Source organism: Hoplias malabaricus, chromosome 2 (assembly GCF_029633855.1).
Source record: "Hoplias malabaricus isolate fHopMal1 chromosome 2, fHopMal1.hap1, whole genome shotgun sequence".
Classification (NCBI taxonomy): domain Eukaryota; kingdom Metazoa; phylum Chordata; class Actinopteri; order Characiformes; family Erythrinidae; genus Hoplias; species Hoplias malabaricus.
In genome coordinates this window covers 38,673,150-38,688,402 of record NC_089801.1, presented here as the reverse complement: position 1 = coordinate 38,688,402, position 15,253 = coordinate 38,673,150, and the positions used below count along the sequence as shown (strand labels likewise).

At 40.1% G+C, this 15,253-nt stretch overlaps 1 protein-coding gene across 1 annotated transcript in view; it reads left to right on the top strand.

Moving 5' to 3' along the window:
- si:ch211-26b3.4 (uncharacterized) overlaps positions 1 to 14,046 on the top strand; it is a 32,613-nt gene extending 18,567 nt beyond the window's left edge. Inside the window, exons 19-26 of the mRNA XM_066659304.1 lie at positions 7,279 to 7,374; positions 8,350 to 8,469; positions 8,941 to 8,995; positions 9,069 to 9,167; positions 9,339 to 9,430; positions 9,510 to 9,608; positions 10,640 to 11,930; positions 12,801 to 14,046. Of these exons, the coding sequence (XP_066515401.1) occupies positions 7,279 to 7,374; positions 8,350 to 8,469; positions 8,941 to 8,995; positions 9,069 to 9,167; positions 9,339 to 9,430; positions 9,510 to 9,608; positions 10,640 to 11,930; positions 12,801 to 12,889 (1,941 nt within the window). The 3' untranslated portion in view covers positions 12,890 to 14,046. The remainder of the gene's footprint in view (positions 1 to 7,278; positions 7,375 to 8,349; positions 8,470 to 8,940; positions 8,996 to 9,068; positions 9,168 to 9,338; positions 9,431 to 9,509; positions 9,609 to 10,639; positions 11,931 to 12,800) is intronic.
- Positions 14,047 to 15,253: the final 1,207 nt, after the last annotated feature.

The window sequence follows — 15,253 nt, the reverse complement described above, 5'->3', positions numbered from 1 at the left end:
CTGCGTCTGCCTTTGCTCTCTGCAGGTGAACAAACCTGTCCTGGACACACTCAAACAGATATGAACTCCGTTTGTCCAGTTTCACTGACCACGGCTATGACCACACCATGCAAAAGATAGTTTTTTTCTTTTATTTTGTCCTCCAATCTTTTCCACTTTCCACTTTAAAATCTGGAGTTTTTTATTAGTTTGTATTTTTTCTTGTTTGTTTGTTTGTTTGTTTATTTGTTTATCTCCTTCCCTCAGAATGCTGCAGGAAGAGCGCTCATGTAGCCATGGGCAACGGGCTTCACTCTGTTACCAAGCAACACCGCCCTACTGTGTTAACTCTGTACAACTCTCAGAGCATGCAAGCGTGCGTGTGTGTGTATGAGAGAGAGAGAGAGAGAGAGAGAGAGAGTGTAAGAGAAGATATATTTCCTGTGCATTTTTGATGTAGGAATGGCCGACTCTTGCGGCAGCCCCTGAGGCGTCTGTAATTTGAATGATACTCGGGTTCTTTAGAGTACTTAGAAAATAGCTAAACTCCTGCATGGTTTAAAGATATATTCCTATATTGCCAGAAAAATGGGCTGATAACGTATGTACATAAGAAAATATTCTTTGCCTAGCTGCATCCTCTGTTGAAAACTGTGAAATTTCATTGTGAATGCAATCTTCTGGGTCTGCAAAGACAGAAGCTTTCTACTTCTATTATTTTTTTCTAAAAAAAAAAAAAAAAAAAAAAAAAAAACATTAAAAAAAACTAAAGGAAAACAGAAAAAAGATTAGGAAAAAAGGAAGACAAAACACAACAAAAGCTTTGCTTATCTGGTATTCTGACTGTTTTTGCTCGGAGTCAGCCCGACGGCTGGCCATTACCTCTTAAGCTATGGGTTATATTCAGGTCGGAGATGTTTGTTTCGTTCTTTCTTGTTGTTTGCACTTGGGCGTGTTTCTGAATTTTCCAAATTTTCCAGCTGAAATTTCTGGAAGAATTTGGTGAAAACTCTGGAATCGTCTGTGTCTGAGGTTTTGTCTGAGGTGATCAGCTGGACATGAGCTTTACTGCAGCCTCACAGAGATAGGTTTAAGCCTCGGAGGTCTAGGAGTTACTCGACTGATTAAATTACATCTTTAATAATGTTCATACTGACACAGTCATTTATATTTACACTAACTCTATGTTCAAAAGTGACAGCAAGCAAGAGCACTGTGATATAAAGTTTAAAAACTGTTTTAAAAACAGAGACTATCTGTATTTACCCTCAATTTTGCATTTCACTTTCATTAAGGTCCAGTCTACTTTGGTTACATGTCTCTCACCGTCTCACTTTCCATTTAAAAAATCTTGCTTGAGTTAAAGCCCTGATTTGACATAAGGGCAGGATCAAGTCTGTCATTAGCTATGGAACAAATGACTGACATAAGAGCAATAGCTCCACCCACAGAATAAAACCTATGCCCCTGCTCCAGACACACTTTTATCTCTCAAAGATAAATGGCAAACGTGGATAATCTGTGTTTTCTTGTTTGTGTAATGTCTGGCCCATGCCACATGATTCTGAGGCCAATTTGCTCCTCCAACCTTCTCCCAGTTCAATAATTAACAACAATCAAGCTCAGAAACATCTGCGAAAACTGTCCTTATGTGTGCGGTGTCTTGGCATTTTGAATTTCATATAGGGTTTTTAAAACCCTGCGCTTAGTCCAGATATAACAAAGAGTGTTAATTAGTACAATGTTTGTCACAGAGACAGAAAGTGAAGCTGTTATTGACTGGTCATTAACATCTCAACTTGTCAAGCCAATGACTGACTGGATCCCACCCTCAGGTCTAATCAGGGCCTAAACTTCAGTGAGAGACTTTCTGAGGTGTAAATGAGACAGTGGGTGATCTGTAAATGAGGAAAAGTCAAGTAAAAGCAATTATGATAATTATGAAAGTGAAATACAAAATGCAGGTTAAAAATGGAAATATCGCTATTACAAAATCTTTATAAAACTGAAGATTTTAATGACTGAGCTTTGGTTTACTCATTCTGATTTCCTAGTTATAAATTTACCTAATTTGACTCCATAGCTGATGCTAACATTTGTTTTTATGTACAACTAAAAAACATTGTTAGAGAAATTTGTAGCGAGTGAAGTCACCAGGGCATCAGCTGCAACTAAACTGCAGGGAAGAACTTTCTTTCCACAAACCAATATTTTATTAATAAATATCTCCTCCTCACACAGATATGATTCAGAGCTCTGTGATCTACACTTTTACACAGTTTTATATTAATCTATAATCACAAAACTGTTTAATTAACACAGGCAATAGCTATGACCTCCAAGGGTTAACTCTTCTGTATCCAGTTGATTCTTGTGGCCTAAGGAGAAGACTTCTTTTTGTGTGTGTTCTGTTCATGTCATTTGCGTTACTTTAGGTTGTGGGTAGGACTGTCGTGGGATGTATTTTAATTGAGTAGAATGTAATTATTTTTTAATAGTCTGTAAATTGTACAGTTTATCAGAAACAAACACCAACACACATGGATACAAACTCCATTTTTGCATTTTAATATTTTTATTTGTGCGTTTTGAAGATTCCACTTGTGTAAAATTGCCCTCATTTAGTTTCAGTCCAGGGGTTTTATGAACCTCTCTCAGTGTGTGTGTGTGTATGTGTATGTGTGTGTGTGTGTGTGTGTGTGTGTGTGTACTGGGCTTCACTGTGGTTCTAGGCATGTATCTGCCAACTGTTCTGCTGAGTGAAGTGCAGGTTGCACTTAAACTTTTCAAACAGAAAGTATTGCTTTTTTTTCTCCTCACATCAACTTCCTGTCCCTGCACTCCACCACCACTCACCCATCTGCAGACTCCTTTTTCCTATATATACATACAGAAATATATATATATATATATATATATATATATATATATATGATAAAGATTGTAAAATGTAAAAGAAATAAATTAAGTTCTCTGCACTCTGGAGACTGCATTGTGATTAAAAGAAACAACAACAAAAAGTACACATTACACATTCAGAATCTTTTCAGTTGGTTCTGAATGAATAAATTGCCACTGATACTTGTAATGTTTGTAATTTAGTTTAGAAACATTTATAAAAGAGTATACTGAGAGTATTAAAAAAAAGTGCTACTCCTAATATTGCCAATACTACTACTACTAATAATAATAATATTTATTATTATTATTATTATTAACAAAATAATTACGTTTTGTTCTATATGTTCTGAAAGATTACTTTGACACAAAAATTGCTATAGAAAGAAAAGTATATTATGTATTTTTCTGAATATTATTATCTTGTGGAAGTTAAAGCACACTTTGAAATGTTCCAGGCTTTGTACAAAACAAGTGTATATTTTTATGATGATGAATATTATTAGTATTATTAGGAAAACTAAAGTGTTAAAGTTTTTTTTATTATTTTATGTATAATAAGATAAAGTTTTGAGGGTCAGTTTGTCCCACTGTGCTCTCTGTACCAAAAGCAGAAGGGGGCGGGGTTAACATGGCGTTCAAGGTGAGTTCCACAAAAACAAACTCCGCGGGAAAGCAGCAACACTCTGGAGTGAATGAACGAGCGTGTGAGTGAGTGAGTGAATGAATGAATGAATGAATGAATGAAAAGATGTGCAAACCGAATCTTGAGTGGAGTTCTCCGCTTTACGCCTTTCCAGAGTTAGCTGAGTGTGCACGCGCTTCTCAGTGATTTGTGCGCGTTCTAAATCACGGAGTAGTGCACTACTGTGCACACTACAATATATTACTAAATTATAATACACTGTACTGCATACTAAATTATTGCTCTAGTTCACACTATATACTTACGTACATACATTACTACATAAACTTACACTATGTGGATATGAATACAGCCAGAGTCATAGTCATCTTGCTTAACTGGATTAGATCAGCTTTAACTCACTGCTGTTTCTAATCCTTTCATCAATTAAACTACCCCCACCTTTCCTGAATAACATGCAGAGGATATTAACCAAAACAATAACAGCTAAAGGACAGCTTCTAACTATAGCCTGAAGGCTCTCAGAAAGCATTACAGAACTGAGCTTTTCTCAGAATATCCATACAAAACACTTTATAAGGTCCTGAGTACCAAAGAAGACTGGTCCTTTACAAGCTCACAGTGTCCAATACTGTCCCTGTCTGCTGTCCAACTGCATTCATCAGTCATCAGCCCGTTTCAACAATCTACTCCATATTAGAGAATATTCAGATGATAGCAGCAACACCTCAGATCTAAAATTTGGGTTACTAAGATCACTTAACTCAAAAGCAGTCATTGTAAATGATATTATAAGTGATCATAAATGTGTTTTCTGTCTCATGGAAACGTGGGTTAGACCAAATTAATATTCATCACTAAACGAAGCCACCTCTGTAGGCTATAATTATGTACATAGCCCAAGATTTTCAGGAAAAGGACGTGGAATATGTAATTTACCAAAATGCCCTAGATATCAGTCATAAACCATCTGACACCTTCACATCTTTTGAGGTTCTTCCCACCATTATTACAAATCTGATCACAAAAAAGAACACATTTTTATTATGTAACATTTACAGACCACCAGGGCCCTACTCAGAACTTCTAAAAGAATTCAATGATTTCGCTGCAAACCTATCTGTGTGCAATGATAAATTTATAATTGTATGAGATTTCAGTATCCATTTTGAGAAGGCAGATGACCCACTAAAAAGGTATTTACCACAATCCTAGACTCCTGTTGGTATTACTCAAGATGTAACAGGGCCTACATACTACTATAGTCACACTTTAGATTTAATTTTGACACTAGGTCTTAACATAGACAAAGTTAATATTATACCACAATCCTCAGCAATCTCTGACTATTACCTAATTTCATATGAGTTACGTCTTAGCCGTAATATATGTGCTTCCCCTCGCTATTCTAAAAAGCATTCAATAAAGCCATTCATAGTTCATAGAAAACCTCCCAGAACTATCATCCCCAATTCCCACTCCATTAGACCCAATGGAGCTAGATGTACTAACTGACTACTTAGAAAATACCCCTCAATCTACTTTAGAAAATGTGGCACCACTTAAAAGAAAAAGGATAAGACAGAAAAGTCTCACCCCATGGTACAATGATAAAACCCTTACCTTAAATAGCATGGAAACTAGAGCGTAAATGCCGATCAACCAAGCTGGAAGTGTTCCACTCTGCCAGAAAGGACAGCCGTATAGAGTATAGAAATGCCCTGTCTAAAGTTCGCTCAGCATATTTGACCTCGCTGATCTACAATAATAAATTTAATCCTAGAGTAATGTTTAGTATGTTTTCCAGAATTACAAAAAATCAGGCAGATACTGAACCACAAATTCCGGCAACTCTCTCGAGTAAAGTCTTTATGGACTTTTTAAATAATAAAATTGCAAATATTAGACAACAAACTCAACAGTATTAAATCCGACCTGACTGTCATCTGATGTGGCTGATATAAAACATAACGTAATTGTAAAAGAAAGACTTGAATTTATTTACCCACTCTCGCGGTTAGAACGGGAGAAAATGATCACCTCTGCAAACTTGCACACTTGATGCAATTCCCACAAAATTACTTAAAGAAGTACTACCAGCTATTATCAATCTTCTTTTAACTATAGTAAACTCAGCTTTTAAACTAGCAGTTATTAAACCTCTGATCAAGAAACCAAATCTTGATGCTTGCGTATTGCCTAACAACAGGCCTATTACTAATCTACCATCTAATCTACAATCTCTTTATATCCAAGATCTTAGTTCATATCTACATAAGAATCATATATATGAAAAATTCAAATCTGGATTCAGGCCACATCATAGCACTGAGACAGCTGTAGGTAAGATAACAAATGATCTTCTTCTTGCCTCTGATCAATGCTACATATCCCTGTTGGTGCTACCTGACCTCAGTGCAGCTTTCGATAAGATAGACCACAATATTCTCCTAGAAAGGTTAGAAAACACAGGTTGGAATCACAGGGACAGACCTATTGTGGTTCAAGTCTTACTTAATGGAACGTTATCAGTTCATAAAAGTAAATGATTTATCTTCAAATTATTCTAAAGTAAGATTTGGAATTCAGCAAGGCTCTATTTTAGGACCATTATTATTTACATTATACATGTTACTGTTAGGCACAGTTATAAGAAACTCTGACGCTAACTTTCACTGTTATGCAGATGACATGCAATTGTACATATCGACCAAGCCTGATGACAAACGCAGAATAAATCAAATACAGGGTGTGAAAGGCTGGATTTTGTATAACTTCCTCTTTATAAACAGAGGTTCTGCTTCTGGGTCCAAAAGTGGCCAGAAACAACTGATCAGATTTAATTTTAAATCTTGCTGACTTTTCATAGTCAGATCTGCCGGAGTCATTAGCCACACTCACATTCTCTACTTTACATGCACCCAAACAGAACAAAGCTAACTCCATCCCTTTACCTGTTTCCGAGTAAACAATCCCTGACCTGTCTGTTTGGACATTGTTGGAGGACTGATTGTCAAGCTCCTGCTCCACGCTTCAGACCAGCTGCCCACGCTCCAGCCACTACCAATTACCTTGGAGCAGCCCACCCTACATTGAAGTTTGGACTCCTAACTATTATTACCAATAGACTGACCTTTCTGGAAGGATAGCCTCCCCTTGTGAGCCTTGGTTCCTCCCAAGGTTTTTTCCTCAGCTCAGAGGGAGATTTTCCTTGCCACTGTCGCCCTTGGCTTGCTCTCCTGGGGGATTTTTACATTCTTTACATTTTTACATTTCATGTTAAAACTTCATATTTACTGGAATTCTGTGAAGCTGCTGTGTGACAATATCAGTTGTAAAAATAGCTATACAAATAAATTGGATTTGATTCGATTTTTTTTTTAGCTCCTATACATTTTGCTCATTAATGGTCATAAAGCAGGTATGGTTTGGGTGGTGGATCATTCTCGTTGCTTCAGTGATCCTCACGTGGTGGTGTGTTGTGCTGGTATGAGTGGATCAGACACAGCAGTGCTGCTGAAGTTTTTAAACCCTGTGTCCACTCACTGTCCACTCTTTTAGACAGTCCTACCTCTTTGGTCTACTTTGAAGTCAGAGACAGTAGCTCATCTGTTGCTGCACATTTTGTGTTGGTCGGTTGGTAGTCCTTCATCAGAGACAGGATTTTTTGGTTGGTGGGCTATTCTCAGTCTAGCAGTGACAGTGAGGAGTCTGAAACACTGCAGTTATTACATTAGGTGTGTGTGTTTCCTCAGGTGATGAAGTTGACCGCAGTGCCTGCTGCCCTGGGCTTGCTTTCAATGCGAGTGTATGCTGAGGAAAAGGCAGATAAACAGATTTCTCCAAGAGAGGTAACACACCTGGTGATTTATTATTATTTTTTTAATCAATAATAATAATTATATTGTTCAACATGACAGCTTCAGTTAAAGTCAAGGAAATTCAACCTTATTTTCTTTCATCAGTATAGCTTGTACACTCAAAATGGCATCCTTCAGGCACATGAAATAAAACCAAGAAAAGTTATGAGACCTGTCTTATTAGGGTTCAAGCAGATAGTGCGTAGAACCATATTGCTTTGTAAGGATTTTTCTTATTATTATTCTTTTACCGTGTAATTTTATTTTATTTTGTTCCTACACTGATTCTAATATCTGTTGTGAAACAGCTGTTACACTGTCACCTAGTGGTCTAAAAGTGTCAGAGATTGTGTACATGTATTTAAAACAAGGCCACTACCTTTTGGAGAACTTGCTCTCTGGAGCATAAACTGGCTCCTCCCTTATTTCACATGAGTTGCACTTCATAGAAAAACAATTAATACTATTAATAATTCATCACGGTGGCGTAGCAGGTAGTGTCGCTGTCACACAGCTCCAGGGACCTGGAGGTTGTGGGTTCGAGTCCCACTCCAGGTGACTGTCTGTGAGGAGTTTGGTGTGTTCTCCCTGTGTCTGCGTGGGTTTCCTCCAGGTGCTCCTGTTGCCTCCCAAGGTCCAAAATCACACGTTGGTAGATGGATTGGTGACTCAAATGTGTCCATAGGTGTGAGTGTGTGTGTGAGTTTGTGTCACCCTGTGAAGGACTGGCGCCCCCTCCAGAGTGTGTTCCCACTTTGCGCCCAGTGATTCCGGGTGGGCTCCACCACGACCCTTAACTGGATAATCGGTTACAGACAATTAATGAATGAATAATTAATCACATTATATTATACACATTATACACAAATATCTACAGCTAATATTGCTGGTGTAAATGATTTATGGTACTTTGGGCTTTTTCTTTGTGTTTTGACTCTGTGGATGTTTATGTCCTCATCTCTCCAGCTCTCTGTGTACGATCAAGAACCTGCAGTGAGGCCGCATGTGGAGAAGGAACCAGGAGAACTGCAGACAGCACTGGGCCGAGTTAGAGTGGGACTTCAGCCTTATATCAGAACTCTGCAGGTACACACATGCACAGTTATTGCCAATTCCATCCTATTATACAGGACTTCCTCAGTCAAACATAATGCCGCCAACCTGAGAGGTTGAATGTGAGTATGTGCTTCCACCGAGACGACCGAAGCCAGCCTTCACTTCTTTTTCAAAGTGCTGACAGACACCCGTGAAGGCAAGCACTGCACACTCTGTGATGAGGGGAGAATGTGGACCATCCGTTCTACCAGGAAAGCAAAGCTATATTTGCTTTTCTTGACAACCTCCGGAGACTGAGGCAGCACCATGTGCTTTCCAACGTTAGGAAACACTTTGACCACTGTGTGATTCTAGAGCCTCTCATGACAATGATTATTGTGAAAATATTATTGCTGTCATTGGTTTCTGATTATTATTTTTAATAGGCCTTTATTTTCTTATTAAATATGTCTTACTGAATTATCAGGTGTTGTTGTTAATCAGCGTATTTTTATTTTTCAGAGGACATACACTTCAGTCAGAGTTGGAGCCCTGTCTCTATACCAGGCTGGTCAAGGTGAGGAGGGGTGAAAGAAGGTGGACGTCTTCTATGATAAGTCTTTAAAATCTCAATATTTCTGTCATTTCAGATACATATGAATTCCTGAGAGAGCCGCCCCCAGGCTTCCTGCCCAAAGTCGGGGTCATCAGTGTGTCTGGCCTGGCTGGACTCATCCTTGCTCGAAAGGGTGAGACACTGGCACTCAAAAAGGTCTTTCACAGAATCCGAAAAAGAAAATTTAATTTTTGAACAAATAACAAATATCATGTTGATACACTCACTGGCCACGTGAGAAACGGGGGGTAATGTGGTCTCAGTGTGTGAATGTGTGTGGGTAATTTTTTTTTTGTCTGTTCAGGCTCTCGGATGAAGAGAATAGGGCTTCCTCTGGCTTTGATGGCTGCTGGTAGTGCGGTGTGCTACCCCACACAGACAGTGGAAATTTTGAAGGTAGTGTTGTCATCATTGTCACATCTCTTTAACCTGATGTTGTTTTCTTCCACTGTATAAAATGTGTTTACTCTTGCAGTTTACAGGTAAGAAGACGTATTCTGCCAGTTCATTTGTGGCCTCAACTTTTAAATCCAAACCCAAAGAGGATGTCATTGCTTCCCCTGCACATTTAGAGGTACCCCATTCATGTATATACACACACAGACTGCATTTACACAGCATGTAAAACCACACATCTTTTTAACATGACCCATGTCCAGCATCAGTGTGAACAGAACCTAAACTCACTCTTATGAGCAAATGAACTTTGCTTCAGGAGCACTGACCTGAGCTGACCTATTTCTTTTTCAGAGTGATACTCTATGTGAAAAAATGGAGAAAAACATAAATATTTAATAGAAAATTATAACTGATTTTGAAACATCAGTTTTTACCTGAGGGTCTGGCTGGGTCTGTGCAAAACTTTCCTTTGTTTTCTGTGTGAACTTTCTGGTGTTTCTTGACAACATGATTTTACGCGAATCACTTTCAAGCAGCATTTGTACCAACTTAAAAAACATACAACTGACATATTGAGAAATGAGGACTTCCCTCATTTAATTTTTTTTCAAAAGCTTAATAATCTGATTTCTGTTCTGATTTTAAATGTTTTTCATTTCCCATTCATTTTAGAAAATGAAAATGCTTTTCTCAATCGGTTCCCATTCTCTAACACTTTGAACAAACATACATCAGTCATTCCTCACTGCTGTTTCCCTCCTTCTTTCCTTCCTTGAGGTGTGAAATAATGAGGGATGTCCAGTTCGATTGATAATCATTAGCATGAATTCAGTTCTGTTTCTGATATGGTTGCATTGCTGTGTATTAAATATAGAATTCAATTAGCACGCATGTAAGTGGCCCACATCTGAACTGAAAAAGCCAGATTTTTTCTTTTTACACAATACATAAACGACACATCTGTGACACACAGGAGAAAATCAGAATGTAGCCTAAGTGTTTTTCAGCCCTGCTCTTTAGTTAATCAGCAAATGAACAAGTATTTTCATAGTTGCAGTGGGTGTGTTAATGCAGGGAAGCCACTAAAACATGCAGGGCAGTGTGCCTCCAGGACCAGGGCTGAGAAATACTGGTCTATGATTAGGTCTATGATTGGAACATTACAAATTTCAGAAGAATTACATTTTTATTTTGCCTTCATTTCAGCCCTTTACTTCCAACCTTGGCCTGGAGACTATGCCCTCTACAGCACTTCTTGGATCTGCTACAGGGGAGGGTGCGACTTCAGACACACCCAATTTCACACCTAACACTATTCTCACACATCCAGAGAATTCACGCCTCTCTGCACAAGGACCAGACCTGACAGCTGTGGCTAAAAGTGCAGAGTCAGGTGTTGTCTCACTCCCAGAAACTGAACCCCCAGCAGATGTTACCTTTAAAGACCTTGCCCCTGTTTCAACAGAGGATGCCCCTGAGCCTAATTATACACCAGGTGTTACTGCTTTGCCTGAAAGTGAGGTAGATGATGCGGGTCTATTAGAAGCTGTCGCACTTACAGAAGTTACCCCAGAAGATACTCTGTTATCTGATGCCCCACAAGAAGACCCCCCTACATCAGAGGCTTCCCCAACTGTGGATATAGTCCCTTTTGTAGAAGATCTTCCAAAAGATAATATTTCTTCTGTGGCTGATTTTGCCCTGGAAAATGTCATTCCAGATGTTTTTACCCCAAAAACACAGAAGACCACAGCTGCAGAAGTTGCTTCAACTGGAAACACTGACGTTGTGTCTGAGGTTACTTCAGCAGTGGAACCTGAAGAGGTGACAGTTGAAGATATTACCCCACTGGCTGATGTTACCCTGGCAAATGCTGTACCAGCAGAGGATACTACAAATGCAGAAGTTGCCCTTGTACCTGATGTTGCCACTGAAGATACAAGTCCTGTGTTTGAGGCTGGGCCGACAGACATTGCCCCAGATGAAAAAGAGGCTCCACTTCTTGATCTTGATTCAGAAGATGCTGCCTCAGAGCATGCTCTTGTTGTTGAAGATAGCCTTCCTCCCCTTGTTGCCCCAGAAGAGGCTACACCACCCGAGGCTGCTGTAGAAGTAGACGTTGTCTCTGCAGAAGTAAATTTGGCTGTTGACCTGGACATTTACCTGGGTGAAGAACCTAAAACTGAAGTTACCCATGAACCTGCAGAACCTGCCAAAGTCCATGACTTTGAGGCAAACCCTGAATCTGAAGCTGAGGTTGAGCTTGAGCCAACAGGGGAAGAAACTGCACCTATACTTTCTCTGCCAGCTAAAGAGCCTGCCCTTTCTTTGTTGTCAACATCACATCCTATGGAAAAGGACAGTTCACTGTCTGCTGCCTCAGCTTTACCCACTGCTTTAGAGAAGCCCAGTCATGTGCCTCCTGCAGCTGAGGAACCTATTTTCGACCCTTCAATCTCAGCGAAGGCTGGATCTCTAAAGTCACCTGCTATGGAAGGTGAGATATAGGGACAGATGGTTAATGTGAAGTTGCATATTTCTCACAATATGGTGCAATTACAGTTAGGTTTGGGAGGTATAACTGTATTAGCATGTACCGCTGTATTTATAAATGAGGATAGTATCTCAAAATGAGGGCGATATTTATGATGTGTGTGTGTGGTCCAGTTCTCTGGACAATCATCTGCTGTGGTGTGCTAAACTACAAATGCCTGTTAGATGGCCAGCTGTGCTTCTAAACAGTGTAGAACTGTCTTATTTTGCCTATTTTCTAACTTTTCTCTTCCTCCAGCACCAGTTGCTGAAATTTGTCCTCTCAGAAACAAATTAGCGTGTCCTCTTTCCTTATGGAGCTGAGTTACAGGGTATAGTGGCTAAATTTCCCCCTAAAAAGTGGGACGACCCTTCAAGAGAAAGGCGTCATAACCTTCTGTTTGAACAGAGACTCGAATAAAATTTCAGTTTAAAGGGCCATGTCGCCCTAACACTTCACCCTACCCCTCTATCTCATCAAGAACTGAGGCCCACACACCTAGCAGGGAAAAGCAGGGGTAGGGCTATGTGGTGGTGGTGGTGGGGGCAAGAGGTGAAATGGGAATGGGCCTTATTCTTGACTGGCATATTTTGCTGAGAAGGGGCTTTACTGTTGCTTAGTTCATGTTACAGCTGTAGGTAACTGTAGGGGTAGGAGACTTGCCCAGGGACTCTTACTCCTGTAGTGTGCTGGGTTTAACCACATGGGGAATTGAGCCCTGCTACACTACACAAGCTACGCTGCTGTCAGGTATGTTTTTAGGAAGGTGCTTTATTCTGATTATGTTTTCTCTCTCTCTCTCTCTCTCTTTCGTGGTGTATTTCACTGCTCCAGAGAAACCTCGCTTTGTTCCAGATCCATTCTTGCTGGACCATGGTCAGGCTCATCCTGAAGATGCCGACATGTACAGCACCCGTGGCTAAATGGAAAAGCCAAAAGGAAAAAAACTATTTGGAGAAAGAAGGCAGAAAGGATGAAGCTGTGGGTGAAATTAATATGTTAGGTTTCTTAAGGTGCCTGAACTCTCTAACCCTCCCTCTCTCTTTCCCTCTATTTGAGACTCTACACCTTTATGGGTGACAGTTTAAAGCCATAGGTATTCTGTTGCCTCTTCTATTCCAGTGTTACACTAGAGCATCTGCTGTTTACACAGACCCTCCTGCAGTTGTGTTCCGACTTTCTATGTTTTAGCGTTTTCCACAGGGAGCAAAGTTAAATAGGACATTTTCCAGCACTCATTATTTATTATTTATTTGCTTATTGAAAAATATAAAACATAAATACAATATGTTTTTTTATAACTGTGCAGGTTTCTTCAGAGTATGTGTTCACTTATTTTCACTTCACCTTGTTTATTAAGTTTAATTATCTTTTATTTCAGAGAGAATTATGGAATATATTCTGAACTATTCTAAAATATCTCTGTGTAGCATCCTTACGTTTACATTTCTGACCTAAATTCTAGTCAGAACTAGACACTCAGCTCAGTGCTGCTTTATAGTGTGAAAACATTACATACTGTGTATTTGCAGGTGGACCACAGACGTGACTGGACCTAAAACTCAGAGATTCTTACTGTTATATTTTACAGGGAGTGAATTATATTAACGTTACATTTAACATTTATATTTGAAAGCTGAGCCATTTCACTGAGGTCAGGAGCAAAGAGCCACACCTTCACTTAGTGCTCTCACTCTCTCACTGTTACTCTCTGTCTTTGTGCCAAAATATGGGAATCCCTTTGCTATTTCCAGTGATGTCTCCAGTGATAATATCTATGCATTTCCGGCTTTCTGCTGCAGGTGAGGTCAGGGTTAATTTTCATCATGACTGTTCTCTGTTTGAAAACGTTTTCATAGGCAAAAGTTTTTATGCACATTTTGTGAGACAAATTTCTGAGCTATTTACTTCAGTACATGGTTCCACAGACTCATGCGTTTTAGGACACGTTTCTCTGTATTTTTATAGTGGTTTGGCTAGCCTATATTTTATAGCGCTGCATGTATCCTCTGTCTGCATGAGGAGACGTGAAGTGTGTGATTACACCAGTGTGCAGTAGAGGTAGTGACGATGTGGAATAAAGGGATGATTAAAAATTATTGTGCCATCATTGCTTGAGCGACGTTTGAAATGTATTGTAGAGTTGGAGTTGAGGAATGCCCTGAAATAACCATGACTCTCACAACTGGGTGAAAATGTCATCATGAAGAGGTGAAGGAGAGGTTGAGGAGGTGAAGCAAAGTTGGAGTGATTAAGTGAAGGTCAGAGGGAGGAAATAAAGGAGAAAATGAGGAGATGAAGCATAGAGAGGGAGCAAGTGAAGGAGAGACCTAAGATGGAAAAGGAAAAGGTGAGAAAGTGAGGTGAATGTATAATGGGTGGGGGGGAGGGGGAGAGCAGGACATGATGGAGGGAGGTGAAGGAGAAAGGGGGATGATGGTGGGAAGTGAAGGAGAAAGGGGGATGATGGAGGGAGGTGAAGGAGAAAGGGGGATGAGGGTGGGAGGTGAAGGAGAAAGAGGGATGATGGTGGGAAGTGAAGGAGAAAGGGGGATGATGGAGGGAGGTGAAGAAGAAAGGGGGGTAATGGTGGGAGGTGAAGGAGAAAGGGGGATGATGGAGGGAGGTGAAGAAGAAAGGAGAACGTGATGGAGGGAGGTGGAGAAGAAAAGAACATGATGGAGGGAGGTGGACAAAGGGGGATGTGATGGAGGGAGGTGAAGGAGAGGGACATGATGGAAGGAGGTGAAGGAGAGGGACATGATGATGGAGGGAGGTGGAGAAAGGGGGATGTGATAATGGAGGAAGGTAAAGGAGACGGGGTGTGGTGTAATGATGGTGAAGGAGGATTTGAAATGAGATGACAGAGAGAGAGAGAGATTTGCTGATGAAGGGAGGTGTATAAGAGCATGAAAGTGTAGAGAAGACGGGTCCAGGCTGAGGGTGATAGAGCTTTAGTGACAATGAAGGAAACTTGTTGTTTCTCTGCTGCTGCTGCTTCTGCAGAACGAACTGTGACCCACTGAGGCAGTGTCTGACAAGCTGCTGCCGTTCTGAGACACTGTTCACCAGGAGGGCAGCGCTCCGACCCAGCTCGGGACAGGGGCCCAAGAGAAGAATGAAGAGAAGAAAGGTAGGGGGCTTTAAAACTGAGTGTGTGAGTGTGAAACTGCATAGATTGGTGCTTGTGCGAGTGACTGTGTGTATGAAAGAATGAATGAATCTAATCATAAAGCAGGATTTCTCAGTTTGGAAAGATAAATTAAGCCTCAGGTCAGAAGGATGTT